The sequence below is a fragment of the Rattus norvegicus genome, chromosome 1 (assembly GCF_021556685.1).
Source record: "Rattus norvegicus strain SHRSP/BbbUtx chromosome 1, alternate assembly SHRSP_T2T, whole genome shotgun sequence".
Taxonomy (NCBI): Eukaryota; Metazoa; Chordata; class Mammalia; order Rodentia; family Muridae; genus Rattus; species Rattus norvegicus.
The window spans coordinates 88078346-88102148 of NC_141534.1; the positions used below are offsets into that span (position 1 = coordinate 88078346).

General features: G+C 51.1%; 2 protein-coding genes across 8 annotated transcripts in view; both read left to right on the forward strand.

Annotated features, from left to right (window-relative positions):
• Positions 1-2694: 2694 nt before the first annotated feature.
• Positions 2695-11894, forward strand: Kptn (kaptin (actin binding protein)). Of its 3 annotated transcripts, none has more exons than XR_015621818.1 (12): positions 2695-2991; positions 3314-3396; positions 3566-3650; positions 3724-3778; positions 5770-5845; positions 5943-6016; positions 6552-6661; positions 6735-6812; positions 7495-7570; positions 8551-8690; positions 8863-8953; positions 9962-10351. XR_015621818.1 is itself a non-coding variant. In NM_001438185.1 (12 exon segments), coding segments are annotated over 12 exon segments (1293 nt in total). In that variant the 5' UTR covers positions 2695-2768; the 3' UTR covers positions 10088-11894.
• A 1003-nt stretch (positions 11895-12897) lies between these two features.
• The window catches only part of Slc8a2 (solute carrier family 8 member A2), a 35863-nt gene continuing 24957 nt past the window's right edge, over positions 12898-23803 (forward strand). For 3 of the 5 annotated variants that reach the window (NM_001439789.1, NM_078619.3, NM_001439788.1), the window contains 3 exon segments: positions 12935-13040; positions 16490-17180; positions 22150-22814. In NM_001439789.1, coding sequence (NP_001426718.1) covers positions 16506-17180; positions 22150-22814 — 1340 coding nt within the window. In that variant the 5' untranslated portion in view covers positions 12935-13040; positions 16490-16505. 5 annotated transcript variants of the gene reach the window in all.

Below are 23803 nucleotides of genomic sequence, written 5' to 3' on the forward strand. Positions count from 1 at the left end.
GCCTCATACCCATTTCACCCTACAGGGGGTCTGCCAGGACTAGGCTCCTCCCATGGGATTGCCCTGACTGAAGCAGACAACCTAGTAGAAAAAGTTGACTTTCCAGACATCTTTCTTGCTCTGCTCCTCTGTCCCTCCAGTGTCCCCAACAGCTTCATTCAGTTGATAACTTGAATGGCCCTCAGCTTTGGAGAAACCTGAGGCTGGAGACTGACAATTTTACCATGGGATTGCCAAGGAGACTTTTGAGAATCTCCCATTTATGCCCAGGGCTGTGGCCTGCTGCTCTGGTTAGACTGAGGTCGATATCCTGATGTTTTGGAAGCTTCATAAGTGGCTCAGATACATACTAGGGTTGAAAACATGAGTGAACATGGTTTATAAGTTACCACATGAGTCAGAAGCATCCTGAAGAGACTGCACAGCCGGGAAAGTGGGTAGATCTTAGTGGGTAAGAACACTTACTTTGCAACAAGCAGAAGGACCCAAGTTCAGATATTCATCACCCATGATAAAAAAACACGGGTGTGACCACACGGACATGTAGGCCTAGGGGTGGGGCTTGGTGGCCAGAAGCCTGGCAGCAGCCTCAACAAAAAGACCATGTCTCAAAGGAATGACAATAACGGAGCATGGCCATTGGTAACCATCTTCCCAAGTGCCTGGATGTGGACAAGATACATCCATTACATACACAAAAACAAGAGGCCATGTCAACCTTCACATCCCATTCATTCTAGATGGTTCATGAAGCAACTGCTAGGCGTCCACTGGGAGCACAGTACTCTGCCCACCTGCCAGGAACTCTTCCTCACCAGACCAGGAATCGGGAATGCTCCAGCTCCTTGCTTCTCATCTCCCTTCATAACCACACTATGTCTAAAGGCTGCCCAGAGGAAGTCTTAATACTAACAACATACTGGCCAATGGCCAACCACATGGTTGGAGGTTTCTAAATCTGTGTATGCTCATACACCATGGCCCACATGTGGAGATCAGAGGACATGGTCAGTCAATCCTCTTTAACTCCTTATTGAATCAGAGTCTTGGTTTTCTGTATAGTTTGAGACAGGGACTCACTATGATGCTTTGGCTATAGATTATGCTGGCCTCCTGTGTACTGGAATTAAAGGTGTGGGCCACCATGCTGGGCAAGGCAGGGTCTTCTTTCTGCTAATGTACTTAGGACTTCAAGTTAACTGGCCCAGGAGCTTCCAGCCCCATCTCTGCACAGGAATACTAGGACTACAGATGTGCACCACTTCATCTGGCTTTTTACATGGATTCCATAAATTGGATCTATGCCATCTATCTGGCCCAAAATTGGCTGGATTTTAGCATATCTATTAAGCCTGCTTTATGTCTGAGGCCATGTATTTCAGGTGCTGAGGTTGATTGAGATGGCAGATCCAGACCCCCTTGAAGGCCTCATAGTTAGGAGTACCTAGCTTGTAACCCATCTCCATCACCAAGAAGCATTAGTCCAGATCCTGCTCTCCCTAGGCTTTGGACTTGTCCTCCATAAAGCTCTTTGCATAGTTCTGGTGAGAAGTTTGTGAGGGACTCTAAAGAGTGTGATGGCACCAGGTGCAGTCTGAGTGGGCAAGGTAACCACGGGTCCTGCAGATTGTCACTATGAATATTCAGTAAAGCAGGTAGTCTCTTCTGCCACCCGGATGGACAGGTTAACTTATCTCTCCCCTGGAATAAGAATACACTTTACTATTTTAAAACTAATATTGCTTAAGTATGACATTATAATTTAGGTTTAATACTAGCTGCTTCTTTCTTTGTGGTCTTAGGGAATTTACCTACCTCAGTTGGCCTATATAATAGCATCAGTACCTTAGGGCCAGCAAGATGGCTCAGCAGATAAAGGCGCTTGCTACCAAGCCTAACTACCAGAGTTCAATTGCTGGGACCCACAGTTGTTCTCTGATCACATGCCATGGTACATGTGCCCATACAGAAACATATACATAAATGTTTAGGAAGTATTAAGAGTACCTACTTTAGAAGGACATGCCTGTGCTCTTGGCACTTGGCATACAGAGGTAAGGGAATTGTCACAAGTTTGAGGCCAGCCTGATTTGTAAATTACCGGTTTGGCTAAGGCTATGAAGTAAGATCCTGTCTCTAAAAGTAAAAAGATTAGATATGTGCCTCCGCTTGCTTATGAGTTTAAATAAATTGGCAGATCGAACGTGCTTATACAAAAGTGTAGTAATTAGGTTTTATAATTGTTTTGTTCAGGTAGTTTTGTTGGGGAATGAGTCTGTTTATAGGAGTGCATGTGTGTGTATCAGAGAGTCAGAGTTGAGGGCTGAAAGTGTCTCATGCAGACCGGCGGTCCTGAAAACTACTTATATACTTAAGCTTGGTCTCAAACTCTGTTGAAGCGTATGGCTTTGAAACTGGTCCAAGAAGTGCCTCCACTTCCCTAATGCAGTAATCACGGGAGTGTGTGACCATCCCCCAATTCAGGGTGATTCTTATTCTTTTCACACTGCTTTCAAAGAGGCCCGAAGACGCCTTCATCCCCCATCTCAAGTCCTGGAAGACCCTCTCCTTAGTTCTGAAATGGGTAAGAAGAGTACACTCATATGCAGAAAGGCAATTTTGTCTGGGCCGCCCAGTCAGGAAGCTGGGCGCCATCTTTGTAGAGGGCAGTGGCGGCAGCTTCTTGACGTCATCAGTATGCGCTAGTGGAGGTTCCCTGACAGGTTGGGGAGCATCGGGCCAGCTGGGACCGATCGCGGAGGGCCAGGATGGGGGAGGCGGCCGTGGCAGAAGGGCCCTGTCCACTGCGAGAGGACAGCTTCACGCGCTTCTCGTCGCAGAGCAACGTGTATGGGCTTGCTGGAGGCGCCGACGGGCGAGGGGAGTTGCTGGCCGCCACTCTTAAAGGCAAGGTGCTCGGCTTCCGCTATCAAGACCTCCGACAGAAAATCAGGCCTGTGGCCAAAGAGCTGCAATTCAACTACATCCCCGGTGCGTAGCGCTGTGGTGCCGGGGGCAGGGCTGGAGTCTGGTGTTGAGGATTTTAATACTGTCACTGAGATGTGAGGTCAGGGTCAAAACTGGTAATCATTTAGGATCCGAGACAGTGGTCGTCATGGCCGGAAAGTAGTCAGGGTCCAGGATTCCGCAAACATAGATGTCAACAGCGTAGTACTCGGTGGTCAGAGGTCATGGTGATGGTGGTTAGATTCCCGCCGACCCAAAGGTTTTACTGCAATGGTGTGGAATTAGTGTGATTCGGATGCAAGACTGGAAATCTGCCTAATCAGTGAACTTTGAACTCCCCTCATAGTGGATGCTGAGATCGTCTCCATCGACACTTTCAACAAGTCACCCCCAAAACGGGGCCTGGTTGTGGGCATCACTTTTATAAAGGTACCATAGCACCCTCCACCTGTCCACGTCCTCTTCCTTAGTCCCTGTGGATCCCACCAAGTCTATCCCAAGTGCTCTGAATCTACAGAAAATGGCTTACTCCAAATGCCTTTCACCTCCCCTGCATCCCCTGAGAGCAGTTTCCACCCCACTCCCTCACCCCCCCCAGGACTCAGGAGACAAGGGCAGTCCCTTTCTTAACATTTACTGTGACTATGAGCCCGGCTCAGAGTACAACCTGGACTCCATTGCAGGTGAGCAGGACTTGGGGGAAATTGTGGGTGGGGCTGCCAGTTGCTACTGGGCTCAACTTGTGTCCTTCTACAGAGAGCTGCTTGAATTTGGAACTCCAGTTCACACCCTTCCAGCTGTGCCATGCAGAGTGAGTGACCCTGGGCTCCCCTGCTCTCCTACCCTTTCCTTGCACTCAGAGGCTTTTACCTTATCTGGAAAACAAAAGGCCTTTAAGGATCGGATACAGGTACTGTTAGGGGCCCAAGAAGTGATGGGCAGTATAGTCAGGAAGTAGAGTTTCATGGGACTGAAGCAGACTGGAATCCATACACCTGCCATCACCAGTCTGCTTCTCATGGTGCTTTTCAGATTGAATGCAGCCAAGATGGCTACATTGTCACCTCTCAAGTCTATTATTCCAGTGAGTTAATTGAGCACCTAGAACTCAACTTTTTTTTTTAAGATTTACTTATTTTGTTTATATGAGCACGCTGAATCTGTCTTCAGACACACCAGAAGAGGGCATCAGATCTCATTATAGATGGTTGTGAGCCACCATGTGGTTGCTGGAAATTGAACTCAGGACCTCTGGAAGAGCAGTCAGTGCTCTTAACCACTGAGCCATCTCTGCAGCCTAGAACTCAACTTCTGAAATTCTAGATCTCTATTTCTCAGACCTGGAGTCACTCTCTACCCTCATAAGCCCTGAAATCTCCATGTTGAAAAGATGCAGTTGAAGGCCGAGAATACAACTCAGGCAGTAGAACACTTGCCTAGCACATGGAGCTCTGGGTCCCTTCCAAAGCACTATATACACCAGTAATTAACCAGTGGCCCATACCTCTAATCCCAGCACTCAGGAGACAGAAGCAAGAGGACTGGAATTTGGTTCAAGGTCATCTTTGGCTGCATAGTGAGCTTGAGGCTAGCCTGGGTTATATGAGACCGTGTGTGTGTGTGTGTGTGTGTGTGAGAGAGAGAGAGAGAGAGAGAGAGAGAGAAGAAAGAGGGTCTATCAAACCCAGCAGCTCCTGAGAGTCTGTAGAGGGTCCTTTAAGGAGGTAGATTACAAACCACCTAGAATCTTCACGATTTAAAATCCCAACGAATGTGGGTTCTATTTCCAAGTCTTCATCACAACACTGATACCAGAGATTAGCAACATTTTGATCTGTTTTGCATTTTTTTGGGTCAGGGCTCAGTTAATAAATGTTAGGTTTTAAGGGTCAGTTGATTGGTATCACAGCTGTACAGTTTTGCCCCTGGAGCAAGCAAACAGCAGTTGACACTGAATGAGTGGCTAGGATTGTGCCAATAAAACTTTATTTACAAAAAGCACTTAGTGGGTTGGATTTGGTATGCAGGTCCTAGTGCCCAACCTTTGGTTTAGCAGGTGAGAGATACAAAAATGAAACTTCAAGGGTGTGTGTGTGTGTACACTTGCATGTACATGATGTACATGTGCAAGGATGTACTGGTGTGCATGCATGTTCATGTGTGCATACATGTGTGTGTGTATGAAGATTATTATATTTACTTGTGTGCAACAAGATCCCACAGCACATAGGCAGAGGTCAGAGAACAACCCACAGGAGTCAGTTCTTTCCTGCTATGTGGACCTGGGGATCAGGGATCGAATTCAGATCATCCAGAATGGTAGCAGTTGCCTTTATCCACTGAGCCATCTCACCCGCCCTGGCTGCGGGGTTTTTGCAGGTTCTTTCTAGAGTAACCTATCCTGTTCCTAGAGTGAAGATTCAAGCAGTCCGGGGCTCTCAGAGCAGAGCTCCCAGCACCTGCACTTGGCCGCTCTGAGATCTTGCAATTGCAGAACTTATGAGCTGGTGTACGCAAATGTGCAGAACACTAAGCCATGCACCTGCCATGAGACTCTCTGAATGTCAGGTTCTCAAAGGCTTTTTTTTTTTGGCTCTTACAAATGCATTTCAGTCTGGGTGTAAGAGGTACAGGTAAGTGGATCAGGAGTTCAAAGCCAGCTATGGCTACATTGTAGGTTCAAGACTAGCCTTGGGTACAGGAAACCCATCTCAAAATAAGTTGACAGTGGCATTTCTAAATCCCTGTAGGGAATTTAACCCCATTCAGGTTCTGGCACAGTCTAGGTTTCTCTGCTTTCAGAGTCCAGGTTGGGGACCAGCTAGAGACTGTCTTTCTCCTGAGCGGGAATGATCCAGCTATTCATCTCTACAAAGAGGTGAGGTGGGCAGGCTTGGCATAGTCTCAGAATGTTGGCCTGTGTGCAGGAGGCTGGTGACTGACTCCATTGCCTGGGGCGGGTCTTGCTTCTCCAGAATGAGGGGCTCCATCAGTTTGAGGAACAGCCCGTGGAAAACCTCTTTCCAGAGCTCACGAACCTGACCAGTAGGTAGGAGGGGACCCCGACACCCGAAGAAGAGATCAGGACCCTGTGTTCAGAGAAGCCAGACAGAATAGGCTGCTCTCTAGCACAACGCACAGGAGGGCGACCTTAGAGAAACTAGGAAGCATGTTGGAGTCACTCCGTTGGTAGAATGCTTGCCTAGCATGCTCAAAACCCTAGGTTCCATCCTATCATCCAGGCATGATCGTGTACACCTCTAACCTCAGCACTCGGGTGGGAGAGACAGGAGAGTCAGGAATTTAAATTCATCCTTGATTTTGAAGCTAGCCCAGGCTATAAGACCCTGTCTCCAAAAAAAAAAAAAAAAAAAACCTGGGTATCTCATTTCTCATTCCCAGCTTGCAGCATGAGCTCAAGGAAGTTGAATTGATCATGGATGAGTGTCTAGAGCAGGCAGGATGGGGCTCAGGGGCTGGATCCCGGTGCTTCAGGGAGGGGCTGGGTGTTCTGGAAAGCACATATGGAGTTGAGTTCTGGGAAATCTACCCATCTGTCCACCCATCCACTGTCCTCCTACCAGCGTCCTCTGGCTTGATGTCCACAACCTCCCAGGCTCATCCCAGCGGCTCTCAGCTCTGGGCTGCCAGAGTGGTTATGTGCGTGTGGCTCACGTGGACCAGAAGAATCGAGGTAAGGGTCAGGCCTGGGGTGGGGACAAGCCCAGGGATGGGAACAGGTCCATGAGTCCCCACTCTCCACACAGAGATCTTGCAGACTTGGACAATCCAGCAGGACGGACCCATCTCCCGAGTGATTGTGTTCCGCCCGTCGACCTCGGAAGGTGAGCTCTTCACTCTAGATCTGGGGTCTAGGAGGTGGACTCTGCAGTCTCAGCTTTCCCTACCTTAGGAGTCCAGACCAGACCTCTGGCTCCTCCTGGGGCCCCTCGCCAGCCCATAGGCTGTGTCACAGGTTGGCCTCAGATCATGTCTGTTATCCAGTCTCACTCTCCCCACTCTAGTCTAGCCTTCAACTTTTTCTCTATTTTCAACTTTCCCTTTGTGGGCTAGCCTTCACTCCTCATATTATCTTACACTGGCTTCCCCCACCCCAGACTTCTCATTCACTTTGGACTGACAACTGTCAATCATGGTCTCACCCTACCCCCAGGTGCTTTTCTTCCTTTTCCTTGACCTTGGTTTTCCCTACACTGACATTCACCTTAACCTGCCCCTCATTTTCTAAGCAAAGTCCCCTCCATCCTAATTCTCACAGTGTGATCTAGCCTTAGACTTCAACTCTGCTCTAACCTTCGTCTCTCCTGTTGTGTTCTACTTTCAGACTAACACGTCTAATGTCTGGCCACAGCCTTGTTGTAGTCTAACCTCTAATCCTCCCTTCTGAGGCACAATCTCGGGTCTTTCTTTGTCCTGAGGTCTAGCCTGCATTCTTCACTGCAGAGGGGAAGGGGATAAGGGAGAGCCTTATCTCCATAGACCTGCCAACTTCTGTCTCTTCCATAGCAACCAAGGACAGCCCCCAGCAGGAAGGATACAGTCTGCTTGTGGCCAGCATGTTGGAGCCGGCTGTGGTATACTGGTGAGCATGCCTGGGCTTCTGGGCACAATTTAACCTTGTGCTTGTGTGGTATGGTCTAACCTTGTCAGCCCTTTGAGGCGGCTAGGGTCAAGAGTGGTGCTGTGATGAGGGAGAAGGTGGGAACGCTCACATCTGGATCTTGTAGAGGATTTGTTAAGGGTGGATATATCTCCCCTCCCCCGCTTTAAAGAAACCCAGACCCCTGATATGAGTGGACCAGGGATGCCAGCAGACACTGGCTTGGGAAGGCCTAGACATGCAGTGCTCAGCAATTTCCATGGTGTCAATATTCCCACCATCTTGGATTTTAAGGCACCACAAACTATGCAGTTGTGATGCTAACAGGCAGTCAGCTTTGTGTGTGCTGGGCGTGAGTGAGATGGGATCTCAGGAAGTCAAGGCTGCCCTCCAACTATGTAGCTAAGGATGACTCTGAACCCTCATGGTGGTCCTGCCTCTGCCCCCCATGTACACAGGGGGTTACATGCATGTACCACCACACCCAGCTTCTGTGGTGCTGTGTCAAACCCTGGGCCTCATTCACGCTGCACTGTACCAATTTAACTACATCCTCGACCTCCATGTCCCCTCCACCTCTTCCACTTCATGCACTCCCATCAGCTCCTATGAGCTAGTCCCAGTTGGCTCCAGCGCACTTATGAAAGCAAGCATGGAGTTCTCCATGCTCTGTGAAGTACCAAGTGCTTAGAAGTTCAGGGATCAGGGCACCTGTGTCTCAAGAGCCACCATGTGGGTCTATACCTAGGAGCCCAGTAGGCCATCCAGAAGGGAGTCTACAGGATGGACACTTGAGGCCAGCCACTTTCAAAGGTACACACATTGAAACCAAGGTACACAGTATCAGGAGTGAGTCTGGACCTCAGGGGAAGCCAATCGGGCATCACCTACAGCCCAGAACTAAAGGTGGCCAGGACCTGTCATCTGACCTTAGCTTCCCCCCCTGCATTTGGGACCCTCAGGGACCTTCTGAACAAAGGCCTGGATGACCAACTTCTCCTGCCTGGCAGTGACCAGTTTGACAGCGTACTCTGCGGGCTGGTCACTGACGTGGACCTAGATGGACAACCGGAAGTCCTGGTGGCCACCTATGGACAGGTGGGTCTTGAAAGATGGGCCTGTCATTCATCTGCACCCCTGCAGCGAGTGACCCTGCCTCCTCAGCCTGCATGACCTTGGTCCCTCTCCCCACAGGAGCTGCTTTGCTATAAGTACCATGGACTGCCAGAGGCCAGCAGAGGCTTCCGCCTGCTGTGGCGAAGGAGCTTCGCCAGCCCCCTGCTGGCCATGGCCCATGTGGACCTGACTGGAGATGGCCTGCGGGAGCTGGCTGTGGTATCCCTGAAAGGGGTGCACATCCTCCAGGTATCAGGCCTGCCATGACTGAGGGGAAGCCACCACTCACTGAGGGTCCTTGCCAGGGACAGTGGGAGGGAGGTTGAAAATGGGGTGCCCAGCTACAGGCATAGTGTCTTGCCTTTAGGAAGGGGTAGCCTGGTCTTGGGAGGTTTCTAGAAGCCGGGAGAATGCCAAACAGTGGCATTCATGAGGGAGGTATCAGCCTGGTAAAGCAGAGTTAGATGCTGTGGGTTTTAAAATCTCAGTGTGTGTGTGTGTGTGTGTGTGTGTGTGTGTGTGTGTGTGTGTGTGTGTGTAAGGCAGGGAGGGTTTCATGTGTCCTGCTCTCCTCTATCTTATTCTCCTGAGGCAGAGTCTTCTACTAAACCCCAAGCTAAGCTGGCATCTCATGAGCCCCAGAGGAGCATGTCTGAGGTCTAACCTCAACTTCTGCTTTCCACTTCTGCCTGGTTCTTGCTCTGTTAACCTCTTATTTGTTGTAGGATCTTACCTTTGTCCTCCCCACTGTGGTCTAACCTCAGCTTCTCTGTAACAGTTGAACCTCAAATACCAACCGTCTAATGTAGTCTGTTTTTTGAGCTATCTCTGTCTTTCCTCTGATCACTTTCCTATTCCTTCCTTCCCTCTCTCTTTCCACTTATTTATTCATGTGTCTGGTGCTTCGTATCAGACCCACTGTGCTATGTCCCCCAGCCCTTGGGTTTGCAAGGTACAGTCACATTGTACAGCCAAAGCTGTCTCAAAATTCAGTTCTTCTGTCTCAGCCACCCTAGCACCATACCCAGCCCTTCTGCTGATCTCTAACCTCAGTTCTTTTCCACTTGGGTCTAATTTGCCCCTCCCATAGGAAATTGATCTAAAGCTGTATCCCCCACTTGCACCCTGAGTCTGGCCTCTGCTCCTACTTGGGAGATCAATTCTCACCCAACACCCTGTGGTCTAGTCTCTGTCCAGTATGGTCTAACAGGTGCCCCTCTCCAAGTCACAGCTTACCTTCCTCTCTTGTCCCCACAGCACAGCCTGATCCAGGCCTCTGAGCTGGTCTTGACACGGCTTCGTCATCAAGTGGAGCAGAGGAAACATCAGCAGGGCCTTGGGGACAAGGCGGGTCCCAGACCTGAGGAGCCCCCAGCCTCCTGAGCACTCCCTCTTCTCAGGTGTAGGCCCCTCGTGTCTATCATTGATGGGGAAGGAAGCATCTCAGAAGACAAATGTGCCCCTTGGACTCCCCGAGAAGGAGGTTGCTGAGAGTCCCTGACCCACCCCAGTGTGCTGTGTGACCCTAACCATTTGAAAAGGGGCGGAAAAGGAACGTTCTCAGCCTACCACTGCAATCCCATCAGGTGTTGGTCCCTGAAGACTATTCACACATGCAGAGCAACAGAGCTGCCCTGGCTGTCATCATTTCCTTGTCTGGCAAGCATCTCTTGAGTCCTTACTGTGTGCCAGGTTCTACTGCTGGGGTCACTCTCAAAGGACTGAGGAGGAAGAGGACTTCGCAGAGATTCCTAGGTTAGACCCAGACGAAAGAAAGAAAGTCACAGTGTGTGGAGGGTGCATTTTTGAAAGCTATGAAGCCGTTCTCTGCTCCGGTGAGCTAAACTCAGGAAGTACAGTCCCAGACAAATGCCACTGAGGCTACTCTAGGTTCGTTGTCTCAACCTAGGTTGAATATAGAACCACAGATAAGGAGTCTGCAGTGAAGGGGAAGCGAGAATTCGCCAGGGGCTTCAGGCTCTGGTGGGTCCCCTGGGAGACCCATGGAGACTAAGGGAATCTTTGGGGATTTTTAGCATCTCCAATGAGCCCAATAAGGGGTCTGCAGACTCCCTCAACCCCAAAGTAGAAGTGATCAAGCTACTGGTCTATTTAGGAGGGGGATGGTCTGGAAAGAAAAGGGATTAGACTGGGCATGGGTGAAGGCTAACAAAGTAAGTGTGCATAGACTGTGGTGTGGGGTGTCAAAGCTAGACCAAGGCAGGCAGGCCCCAGGAGATACTGTGCTAAAGTAGGTATTGGGACTCAGCTGAACAGCCCAAGGATCAGAGAGACAAGAGCAGTTACCACCTCCATGGTTCCATCAGAGACTCCAACCCAAAGCCCAGAGGAATGTAGCCCAAAGGAAATGTTGCTTCCCCAACCTCTGACCAGGAATAGAACTGGGGTCATATGAGAGAGGGAGTCCAGACTGGGGATGGGGCCTGGGTGGAACATCTGATCCCTTGGAGGAACATGTGTTTGCGGGGTTGGATAGGTAGCAGTCACTCCTACTAGGAAGTCCACCTGTAAATCTGACCACCTTCCTTCGCTGCAAAGGTCTTGGGACATCAGATGCCAAGTTCCCAACTTCCCAGGCTCCAACCTCTAGAAGCCAGGCCAAAGCGTGGGAAGCTTCAGGGAGTTGGAATTTCCCTCTCCTGGCAGCAGGCCTGAGTGTCCCTCCAGAGCTGGCAGTGGGTACCGGCTGCTGGCAGGGCCAGCCTTCTCTCCCTCCTGTACCATTTTGTGCTCAGCACCTAGCACCTGTCACCTGTCCTCTAGAGGGAGGGAGCCTGCAGTGGGGTTTGTCCTTAGGGTAGTGATGGTGAGGGGGTGTGATACATGCATCCTGAGGTGTGTGCATCTGTGCACTTGTAGGTAGGAGTGCAAACATTCTTCCAACTGGTTCACATCTTCAACCCCACACACCAAGATTGTTTTGAGTCTAGGTCTTGCTGTGATGATGGCTTGGAACTCAGCCATTCTCCTGTCTTGGCCTCCTGAGTGCTGGGGTCACAGATGCATGTCACCGCACTGGTGATCTTGATCCTTCCTTCCCTACCTTGCCAGCCCAGAGACAGTACAGCATGTGGTAAAGATACAAAACCTGAAGCCACAGTTGCTGTCTCAGTTTCCCCACCTTCGAAATGTTAAAATGGAGCTAATAACATCTACCTCTGGGGATTGGGAGTGAGGCCGTGTTTTGGCGTGGCAGGGGCAGTGGGAATGGTTCTCGTCGTACCTGGGCACTCTAGTGACAGTTCCCTGTCTTCTGTAAGGTGCTCTGAGCAGGCTGAGCTGTGAACTTGGAAAGATCTGCCGCCCGACATTCCTTCCCCCACTTCCCCCAGGTCTGCCAGCCTGTGGCTATTTGTAGCGATGACTGCATCTCTGGGCCCTTGTATGGACGGGATGCTGTGCGTGTGTGATCAAGGAGGGGAACTGGGAAACTACAGGACAGACAGGTGTATGTACTTGCGCCCTCCGTCGCTGTCCTTGGATTCTAGTGCTGAACCCCGAGACTGGGGCAACCTGCAGACCCAGCCCTGCCAAGCCCCTCGGCCACCCACTAGCTTCCTTGGCCACGCCCCATTCTGGGCTCCTCCCTCTTGCTCTTTTGCAAGGCCTCGTCTCAGCTTTGTGGCCCCGCCCCCAACTGCCTGGCCACGCCTCCTCCTATTGGCTCCTCCTTCGGCGGATTCCCCAGCCTGAGCTCCCAGGCCTCGCTCCCTCCCATAAGCCCTGCCCTCTCCTGGCTCCTCCCTCTTTTCCTCCGGCCTCTATATTCCTCCTCCTGGTGGTCCCTTCCCTAGCTCCCCTGTGCCCACCCTCTCTCTTCCTTCAGCTCCTCCCTCTTCCAGGCTGTCCCTGTCCTCCAACCACAACTACCCTATTTCCACACCACCCTTCCTAAATTTCCTCTCTCCCACCTCCCGGTGGTCCTTTTCCCAGCTCACTTGTCCCACTCCCTCTCATCCGCGGCATCTCCCTCCTTCAGCCTAGTCCCTCTTTCCCGGCTGATTCCCCCGCCCCAATTCCTCTGTTCCCGCCCCCTTCCCCCGGCTTCCTCCCAAGCTGTACTCCCCTGCCTCTCCAATCTAGCCCCCTCCCCGGGGCTGCTTTCTCAGCCCCCCCCCTTCCTCTGTCCCCGCCCCCTCCCCTGGACTCCGCCCTCCTCCCAGCCCCTCCCCAGTTCCCCTCCTAGCATCCCCTCTCTTCCCTCCTCCCTGCTCTCCCTCAGTCCCCAGCTCCTCTCCCTCTTTCTCCCTTTCCTCCTCGGGCGGAGGCGCCCACTGCCGGGGGCCCAGCGGGGACCGGCCCGGCTGCAAAGCAGGTAAGAGCCCAGCGTGGCCGTCCGGAGCCCAGGGGTTGCGGGAATCCAGGCTGCGCCGGGTCGTCAAGTGCAGGGGGCTTCCTGAGTCCTGGCTCCGAGTCCTGGCTGTCCGCTTTCAGCGTGCGCCATGTGTACAGTGTATGTCTGTCTGTCTGTCTCTGGGCACCTGGGTCTGTCTCTCCCCTCTTCTCCCTCTGCCTGTAGCCAACTCACACCCACACACCTCTGTCTCCGCCCCTGATGCACAGGGACCTGGAGGAGGCAGATTCCCCGCAGTGTGGACTCCCCCGAGGGCCTGGAGTGCCCTCAACTCCTCCTCACCCCTTCTTAGCCCAGGTCTCTCCATTCTCCCAACCCTGACTTTCTGGGGCTGGTCCTGCCTACAGCCTAGCCTGTGTAGTAACATTAGACCAGTCCCTCCACAGTCTAACTCCCATACAAAGTCTAACTCCCATACCTCTCACTGTTTGTCCATTCATTCTTTGGACAACTCTGAGACACCTCGCTACTCCTGGGCACTGTTCTAAGGTCAGGCTAGACAGGTCCTTCTCACAGTCTCACTTCCATCCCTCCAGCTTCACGCCTGCTTCACAGTGAGGTTGGGTGGGGAAGCAGACACCTTCTGTGGGCTGTATAGAGGGGCTCAGCCCGACGTTTTCCTTCCCTCAGGAAGGGCTCCAGAAAAGGTGGGCGAGGTGCTGACTGACACCTGGGCCAGAGCTGGGGTGAGCTTTCACGTGCCCACAAGATGCCCGCCCTGCATGACAAGCGCGTGGGGATTCCAGATGGCTTAAAAGATCACTGGGTTAGGAGCCCCACGCCTTAATACCTCTGCCTCTGACTTGACCAAGTCCTTTCTCTCTCTACTGGCCTCAGTTTATCTGTCTGCAATCTGCAACTGTGTGTGTAGTGGGGGCCCTGTGTGATTAATGGAAAGAGAGCTGGTGTGTGTGTGTGTTCTGAATTCTGCATTTCCACTCTGCGTTGCATCGCCCCCGCCCCCAGCAGTCAGGATAAACACCAGGTCCTCACCCTGCTGTAGCTGCCTTGAGGAGTCCCACCTGGCTTTCCAGAATCCCCCAGAGACAGGTCAAGCAGAACAGGACACTCACCACTAGCCCAGCTGGCCAGCAGCCCATGAGGTTTGTGGAGAGACTAAAGATGCCACCCTGAGAGGGTACTACCATCTACCCTGCCAGCCCTTCCTGGATTCAACCTGATCCTTTCGACATTGAGTCTACACCCAGCTTAGCTTTCAAGGCTCAGAGGAGGAAGCCTGGAGCAGAAAATGTGGCTGCCCTAGCCACAGACAATGCTCAGGCCTCTTGTCCAAGTGTTTCACAAATATTTATCTAGTGCTTTCTCTCCTGGGTCCCTCTTCCAAGACTAGGAGATGGGGGAGAGAAATCTGGGTAACAGCAAAAGAAATCCAGTGACTGGATGACCCTGCCTCTGGGTGGGCAAACATTAGTCTACCCACCCTGGTGTTCCTGGAGGACTAAAACTGGAGGGACAATTGATTAGACTTGAACTAGGACTTCCCAGGCATCTCACCCTCCTCCAAAGAGGCAGTTAAATGTAGTTAGATGGATTCTTGACTTTCAGGGTCTTCCCTGTTTCTCCCAAAACCCAAAAAGGGAGGAGGGAGAAGCAAAGGGGAGTCTGCTTGGGATCCTGGTGGGTTCGTAATTACGCCTGAGTGTTTGCTAATTAGGGGCTGCTAATTAGATATATCATTAAAGGCCTTGTCTAGGGGGCTAACTGTGTAGCGGCTCTTTAAGAATCACCCCTCTCCCCGCCCCTGCCTACACACACACACACACACACACACACACACACACACACACACACACTCCACTCACTCCTTTTCGGGAAGTTCTGCCAACATACTGCCTCCCTCCCCCAGAGAAGCGGGCTCCTGGTCTGTGGGTGTGAGTTGAGGGCAGGCTGTGGGTTAGACTTTGAGAGGAACTTTTAGACTGACAGAGAAAGTGGTAATTCCTGAAGACAAGGCTAGAGGCACCCTAAGGTATTTCTAATGGGCAGCAGGCTCAGGTGACAGCTCCTCCGGACCGCCTTTTCTCTATAATAGGCAACTGGGTTACCATAACAACATGAGGGCGGGGCCAGGAGCTCAGACCTTGGGCACCTTCTGGGGAGAGTGGATGCTGGGTGATCTGTGCAAATTGCCTCACTTCTCTGAGCCTTGATCCTCTACTTTGTGAACTGAGTGGAAGACTCCTCTCCAAAGGCCAAGGGTGTCATCTTGGAGAGCTCAGTCAGAACCCCAGGGAGGAGAGAGCTTCAGGCCCCAAGGGAGAAACTTGCATGGTTTGTGTGAGGAACAACAGAGGCTAGAATGCCTGGAACAGAGCAGGTGGGACAGAGGCCATGCAAGCAAGGGAGGTGTCCATAGTCCTCTGAGACTGGAGCTGTGGAATGTTCTGGAAGGAGAATGGATGGGCACTCCTGTGTGCTTATTGCTTATTTGTTACTGTGTGGATTTATAAGGTCAGAGGACAACTTCGTTGAGTCAGCTCTCTCTTCCTATCTCTTCTTTGGCCATAGCACACTTAAACCCTCCCCCTCAAAATAAATAAAATGTAATAAAACATAAACTCAGAAAGACAAAAATAGACACTCATACCCAGAACCTATTACAGCCCCGTCAAGGGTCAAGCCGAAATGACTAGAATCGCCCAGTGGGCTCCTGGCCTCCAGCTGATATGGGTTTCACAGTGTTCTTTGTAACTGGTGTCCTTCACTGGGCCCCGTGTCTCAGGATCGGGTTCCTCTATGTCCTCACAATCAGCCACAGTCCCTCCCTGCTTAGGGGCAGTATACTACTCCATCACTGTTCCTGCATTTAATTGTTGAGAGGCCTCTGAATTGTTTCAAGGTTGTCCCTGTTGTAAATAAAGCTGCCCCAGACATTCTCCTGGGGGCCATTTCCCGAGATGGGTGTAGAAGCCTCTCCTAGGAACAAAGCTGCAGAATCACAGAGTGTGTGAGGGTTGGCTGCAGGTTCCCAGGGTACTTTGACTCACTGATGTTTCCAGCATTTCGCAAACCCCCTCTGTCCTGGGTATTCCTGTGTTTTTTCATTTGGGTGTCCATGTGGTGATCTCTGTCTCCTTGTCTCCTGTGCCGGTTCCCAGCTCACCTGTGTCCTGTAGTCTAACAAACTGGGATACTATTCTTCGACAGTGCTGGTAATGAAACCCAGGGCTTTCTGCATGCTAGGTATGCAGTCTATCAATGAGCACCACCTTCAAACCCTCACTGCATAGTAGGAAAGTACTGTGCCTTTGAGCAACATCCCAGCCCCTCACTGGGGGATTCTAGGCAGGGGCTCAACCACTGAGCCACGCCCCCAGACCACACTGTGCATTTTGAGTGGCAGGGAGGCATGTGATCTGCTCACTTTGATCTCTTGCTCCTCTCCCCAGGACCTGACCACCCCCCATGGCTCCCTTGGCTTTGGTGGGGGTTGCCCTCCTTCTGGGGGCACCCCACTGCTTGGGGGAAGCTACTCCGACCCCATCCCTGCCACCTCCCCCAGCTAATGACAGCGATGCCAGCCCAGGCGGCTGCCAAGGTTCCTACCGCTGCCAACCAGGGGTGCTGCTGCCTGTGTGGGAACCCGACGACCCATCACTGGGGGACAAGGCTGCACGGGCCGTGGTGTACTTTGTGGCCATGGTCTACATGTTCTTGGGTGTGTCTATCATTGCTGATCGTTTTATGGCATCCATTGAGGTCATCACATCCAAGGAGAAAGAGATCACCATCACCAAGGCAAATGGGGAGACCAGCGTGGGCACTGTACGCATCTGGAATGAAACGGTGTCCAACCTTACACTCATGGCCCTGGGCTCCTCAGCACCTGAGATTCTGCTGTCTGTCATCGAGGTCTGTGGCCACAACTTCCAGGCGGGTGAGCTAGGCCCAGGCACCATCGTGGGCAGTGCCGCCTTCAACATGTTTGTGGTCATTGCTGTGTGTGTGTATGTCATCCCGGCTGGTGAGAGCCGTAAGATCAAGCACTTAAGGGTCTTCTTCGTCACAGCCTCTTGGAGCATCTTTGCCTATGTCTGGCTTTATCTCATTCTAGCAGTTTTCTCTCCAGGCGTGGTCCAGGTGAGTAAAGACCAACACTCCAGGCCTGGTGGCTTGGAATGTCTGTGTGTGTGCATTTGTGTGCGTGCATGCGTGCGTGCGTGCGTGCGTGCATGCGCGTGCACACCCGTGCGGGTACGAGTGCCCGTCACACTCTGCACCAGGGGACTGAGCCAAAGACAGCAAGTTAAAAATGCAGGTACAAGTAGAGAGCTCTGTGCCCACCCAGAAGGTAATTCCCAAGGCTGTGCATTAGCTAACAGAGCCCAAGATCCATGTAAGACATGCCTCAGCTAGCCACGCAGTTACCTGAGAGCACTCTTTTTGCATAATTTACTCTGGACTTTACCATAAGACATCTCTATTTGCATAATTCACACTTCATTTGCATTGACCAGCCTCCTGTGTTCTGACAGCGCAAATCAATTTGAGTAACTTGGCCCATTTACATAATATATCCACAGGCTGGCATCTGTGGTACCCACATCTGCATAATTTATCTCTGTGTAGGGCCAGAGAGATGGGCAGTTTGCATGGCTCATTCATTATTCAGCTTCAGTTCAGATTCAGTGTAGTTTATACTCCCATCCAATTGGCAGGGACACCAGCAAAAGCCGGTGTCCCCTTTGCATAATTTATTTCCACACCAAGACAAATTTGAAACTCACAGCTGCCTGGCTCACACCCCGATTCCCACAATCCTCCGTCTATCTCCCCAGCGTCCAGTGTCTTCACCAGCACCCCTGCCTGTCCTCATCTTCCTTTACAACATTTGGTTAATTTATTTCCCACAAGTCTAAGAGTGCAGCCTCTATTTGCATAATTTATTCATGGGTCTGGCCTAATTTGTACACCCACATGCATAATTTATTTGTGGTGCCCAAGACTCACTCATTCACGCTGTGCATGATCTGTTAACTGCTGTCACTTAATAGATTCTACTCTAGAAGTACCCAGATATAAAAGTGCCCTAGAGTTGGTATCAAAGTAGAGACTGCAGGGTTTATCTGGGCATGGGACCTCTGGAAGAGCAGTCAGTGCCCTTAACCACTGAGCCATCTCCACAGCCTCAGTTTTCAGGTTCTCTTAAAAAAGGACTGCATCCTGGCTTAGGACCGAATCCAAATAGCCTTTGTGTGAGTGTGTGAGGTGAAGGTTTTCGTGTGAGTGTACACATGTGTGCAGCCACAGAGGTCAATGACCGGGCTTCCTCAGTGGTCCACCTTATTTTTTGAGACAGGGTCCCTCTCTGAACCTACAGATCACTGACTGACTAGACTGGATAGCTCCTGAGCTCAGGAGACCTCCTGTCTCCACCTCCCCAGCACGGGACTCACACCTCACCCAGTATATACAAACATACATACATACATACATACATACATACATACATACATACACACACATATATATGAAAGAGAGAAAGAGAGAGCTCTGTGAAGAAGGAATTTTAGATACTGTGGGTGAGTTGTAGGGAGGAGCAGAGTGGAGGAGACATAAAAGCTGGCTATGATGTAGAAGGTAGAAGGAAGATGGAAGATACCACAGCTCCAGATGGAGGCAAGGTCCAGATGGACCTTTTATTTATACTCAGGGAAGGAAATGAAGTGGGAGAGGCTGGGGGCTTTTGCCAATTAATGGAGAAACTCCATTAATGAACACACACACACACACACACACACACACAGAGAGAGAGAGAGAGAGAGAGACAGAGACAGAGACAGACAGACAGAGACAGAGACAGACAGACAGACACAGACAGAGAGGGGAGCCTCCATGAGTGCTCTCCCCTGCTTTTGCCCCAGTGGAGCTATGAGGTCTCAGAGCCATCTGGACACACTAAGGGGTGGGGACTAAGGGCTAGCGAGACCAGATCTGGACTGGCAAGATTGCTCAGTGGATAGAGGTGCTTTGTAGCCAAGCCTAAGGGCCTGAGTAGCTTCTGAAAGTTTGTCTCTGACCTCCATGCCCCCTCCCACTTCACAACAATAAACAAATAATGTTATAAACAATGAAAAATCCTCTTTCTCTCTCAGACATCTTTGTAAGAAACTTGGGGACCACATCATCTGAAGCGCTCCGTCCTTTCCTTCTTACCTTGAATGAGAAGATGGTGTCGTGGATATTTATGTGATAGCCTTTGTGACCTGGAGAGATGGCTTAGCAGTGGGGAGTGCCTGCTGCTCTTGCAGAGGAGACAGGATGGGTTCACAGCACCCAGATCTGTGGCTCACAATTCCTCTAAGCCCAGTTCCAGGGGATTTGATACCCTTTTCTGGCCTTAGACAACTGCACAAATATTCTCTCTCCCTCTCTCTCAATTAAAAAAATTTTTTATAATTTTTCAAGACAGGGCTTCTCTGTGTAGCTCTGGCTGTCCTGGAACTCACTCTGTAGACCAGGCTGGTCTTGAACTCAGAGATCCACCTGCCTCTGCCTCCCAAGTGCTGGGATTAAAAGCTGCACCACCGCTGCTCAGTCAGTTTTTGTTGGTTGTTTGCTTTGCTTTTTTGTGTTGGAGATTGAAGCTAGGACCTTCACATGCTAGGCTAGGGCCTTCACATGCTAGGCTAGGACCTTCACATGCTAGGCCAGGACCTTCACATGCTAGGCTAGGACCTTCACATGCTAGGCCAGGACCTTCACATGCTAGGCTAGGGCCTTCACATGCTAGGCTAGGGCCTTCACATGCTAGGCCAGGACCTTCACATGCTAGGCCAGGACCTTCACATGCTAGGCCAGGACCTTCACATGCTGGGCCAGGACCTTCACATGCTAGGCTAGGACCTTCACATGCTAGGCTAGGACCTTCACATGCTAGGCCAGGACCTTCACATGCTAGGCCAGGACCTTCACATGCTAGGCTAGGACCTTCACATGCTAGGCAGGTGGTACTGAGCCAAGGTCCCAGCCCTTCAATCATAGGTTCTAGGCAAGCATTCTACCATGAAGCCATTTTGGGGGGATTTATTTATTTTTATTTTACATGTACGAGTGTTTTACTGCATGTCTGTGCACCATGTGTGCCTGCTGCCTGCAGAGACTAGGAGAGGATGCTGGATCCCTGGAACTGGAGTTTTAGATAGTTGCAAACCTCCGTGTGAGCGCTGGCAACTGAATCTCCTGGGTCCTCTGGAAGAACAGCCAGTGCTCTTAACCACTGAGCTATATCATTCCAGCTCCACCGATTTCTTTCTCAAAACCTAAAATATTTTAAAAATTAAAAAAAAAATAATTTTTGAGACAAGGCCCTGGCCTGTTTTGAACTTGTAGAGATCAACCTGCCTCTGCCTTCCCAGAGCTAAAGGCATGCACCACCACACCTGACTAAACCCCTCTAAAGTTGATGTTTGTGTTGGACGTATATGGTGGGTACCCAGGAAGAAAGACAGAGGATAACTTGAAAGAATCAGTTTTCTCCTTCTACTCTGTGGGCCCTGGGGATCAACCTCAGGGTGTCCGTCTTGGCAGCATGCATCTTTACCCACAGAGCTTTTTTAAAAATATTTATTTGTTTTATGTATGTGAGTACACTGTCAATGTCTTCAGACACACCAGAAGAGGACATTGGACCCCATTACAGATGGTTGTGAGCCACCCTGTGGTTTCTGGGAATTGAACTCAGGACCATCTTCCCAGCCCCCAAGCCCCCACCACAGCTTTTTGAGAAAAGATTTCACCAAGTTTTCCAGGCTAGCCTAGACCATGTTGTCCTCTTGCCTCAGCCTCCCAAGTTGCTCCAATCACCAAATTGTGCCAGATCATTTCACCTCTTGGGTGTTTCACATGTGCCAGGAGCAGGCAGTGCTCTGTGCTAGGGACAGGCATGGCAGCTCCAGCTTAGAGGTGGCCCTCACTAACTGACCATGAGGTCATTGGATTTCCTCAGCTACCTGACGTGGGGCAGCTTCCAAGGAATGAAAGATAAATGATTGCCCCAGATCCCAGAAATGAACTTTTAGAGTCAGTCTTGCCCATGAGATCCGCTCAGACTCTGAGGAAGGAAAGGCTGTCTGGAGCTCTGGTCACCAGTTCTTGTATGGTGAGATGGAGTGATTGTGGCGATCAGAGAACATGTGTGCAAGGTGAAGAGGAGGAAATGGAGGGGGAGGCACAGGAAGAGATAACCCTGATAAGCCAGGACCACAAGTGGGACATCGTCACTTGGCGGAGGCTAAGAATGTCTTGGTGTCTAGTGCATATGCAGCAAGGTATAGTGCTCAGTGGGTAGATGAATAAGAAGACCAGGAGGGAGGCGGGCAAAGAGCACATGCCGTTTGGAGAGGCGCACTTACTGAGAGGGCAGAGGAGAAAAACTTTGAAGACTCTTCAAGGGAGAGAGCCGGGTGTCTACAAAAAGATTTAAAAAAAAAAAAAAAAAAAGGACATAGAGGCGAGGGAACCTAGGTAACCGGAACAAGTGAAAAGGAGAAGAGAAGGAAGATTAAAAACACCAGCTGAGAGAAGGGGGCAGACAGAAGAGACAGTAAGAGAGGCAGAGATGAAGAGTCAGGCCATTAAAACTGACATGAGATGGGGAAAGGAGAGGGGAAAGGAAGGAGGGGGGATAAATAGTAGGGCTGCAGAAGAATGCATGAGTGGGTGAATGGGAAAACGGGTGGATGGCTGTGTGCATGCTTGTGTTGATGGATGAGTGGATGTGTGGACGAAGGAAGGATACATAGGTGGATAGATGGGGAGTTGATACAGGAATAGGTAGATGATGGACGTTTGGGTAGAAGGAGGACGGGTGACTGGGTAGCTGGCTAGATGGAGGATGGATGGATGGGAAGGATAGATAAGTGGTGGATGTGAGTGTTGGATGGATGGATGGTGGGTGGATGGATGGATGGGTGGGTTGACATATGGATGGATGTGTTAGATGGGTGTGTGTGTGTGGAGAAACATGAGCATAGGAGAAGCAGAAGTGAACAGAGATGAGCAGGAGAAAGGGACAGCATGTAGAGCACTCACAGTCTGCTGCCCTCAGGTGTGGGAGGCACTGCTCACGCTGGTCTTCTTCCCGGTGTGTGTGGTGTTCGCCTGGATGGCGGACAAGCGACTGCTCTTCTACAAGTACGTGTACAAGCGCTATCGCACCGACCCTCGCAGCGGAATCATCATCGGGGCAGAGGGAGACCCGCCCAAGAGCATCGAGCTGGATGGCACATTCGTGGGCACTGAGGTCCCAGGCGAGCTGGGTGCATTGGGCACAGGTCCCGCTGAGGCGCGTGAGCTGGACGCCAGCCGGCGCGAGGTCATCCAGATTCTTAAGGACTTAAAGCAGAAGCACCCGGATAAGGACCTGGAGCAGCTGGTGGGCATCGCCAAGTACTATGCACTGCTGCACCAGCAGAAGAGCCGTGCCTTCTACCGCATCCAGGCCACGCGGCTGATGACAGGTGCGGGCAACGTGCTGCGCCGACACGCTGCGGATGCTGCCCGCAGGCCTGGGGCCAACGATGGTGCCCCCGATGATGAAGACGATGGTGCCAGCCGCATCTTCTTTGAGCCCAGCCTCTACCACTGCCTGGAGAACTGCGGGTCAGTGCTGCTGTCGGTGGCTTGCCAGGGTGGTGAGGGCAACAGCACCTTCTACGTGGACTACCGCACGGAGGATGGCTCTGCAAAGGCAGGCTCCGATTATGAGTACAGGTGCGTCCTGGTACAGGTTACTCTCAGGTTCACGTGGGTCCCAGCTATGAGTAGGACCAAGATCCAGGTGGGTCCCAATCTAGGTGGCTCTTGGACCCAAGTAGTTCCCAAGTAAAGTTAGGTCCTGCTTCAGGAGACTCTCAGGCCCACATAGATCCCAACGGCAAGTGTGTCCCGGGTCCAGGTAAGTCTTAGAATAGGTAGTATACTATAGTGTACTAGTGTCCTATAGTATAATGGTATAGTATAGGTAGGTCGTATAGTCTTTGTCCAGATTGGTCCCGAGCATAGGTGAGTCTAGGTGCACGTGGGTTCTAGGCAGGTCACATGAGAAGGGAGGCATAGTGCCTCCCTTGGGCTAAGCCTCAGGATCTCCTCTAGAGTCTCCCTTCCTTTCTATTTGCAGATCTGTAGCATCAGTGTATGAATGCATTCATTCATCATTCATTCATTCATGATCCAGCCATCATTCATTCCTTCACTTCCCTGAGCCATGCCCCAAGCCCCTCACTGGGGGATTCTAGGCAGGGTGTAACCACTGAGCCACACCACTATGGAATATTTTGTTATTCAGAGGAAGGGGCATCCCTGCTGCTTAAATACATTTTCAGGGTGCCCTGTGGTAAAGGAGCTACACCACACTGCTTTCCACCTTGCCCTCATTACCTGCCGCTCTTGGTGTACAGACAGGCCCTTGTAATGTCTGTAGTTTTTTTTTTTTTTTTTTTTGGTTCATTTTTTTCGGAGCTGGGGACCGAACCCAGGGCCTTGCACTTCCTAGGTAAGCACTCTGCCACTGAGCTAAATCCCCAGCCCCATGTCTGTAGTTTTATCAAGTTCTTAGCCATTGGGAAGAAGTGCTGGTTCTATGTAATAATTTTCCTGCCTCCTAAATGTACCAGATTCTGGGGTAGGCAGAGTTGCCTTTGAGATTTTTCCCCTCAACATTCACAAGTCATTTGTACCTCTTATTTCTGGACCATGCTGGC

Excerpts from the sequence above, each read along its gene's own strand:
- Kptn (NM_001107457.1), top strand. The coding sequence starts at position 2,769 with ATGGGGGAGGCGGCCGTGGCAGAAGGGCCCTGTCCACTGCGAGAGGAC. Across the intron at positions 2,992-3,313 it reads GCAATTCAACTACATCCCCG|TGGATGCTGAGATCGTCTCC; the intron begins GTGCGTAGCGCT and ends CTCCCCTCATAG.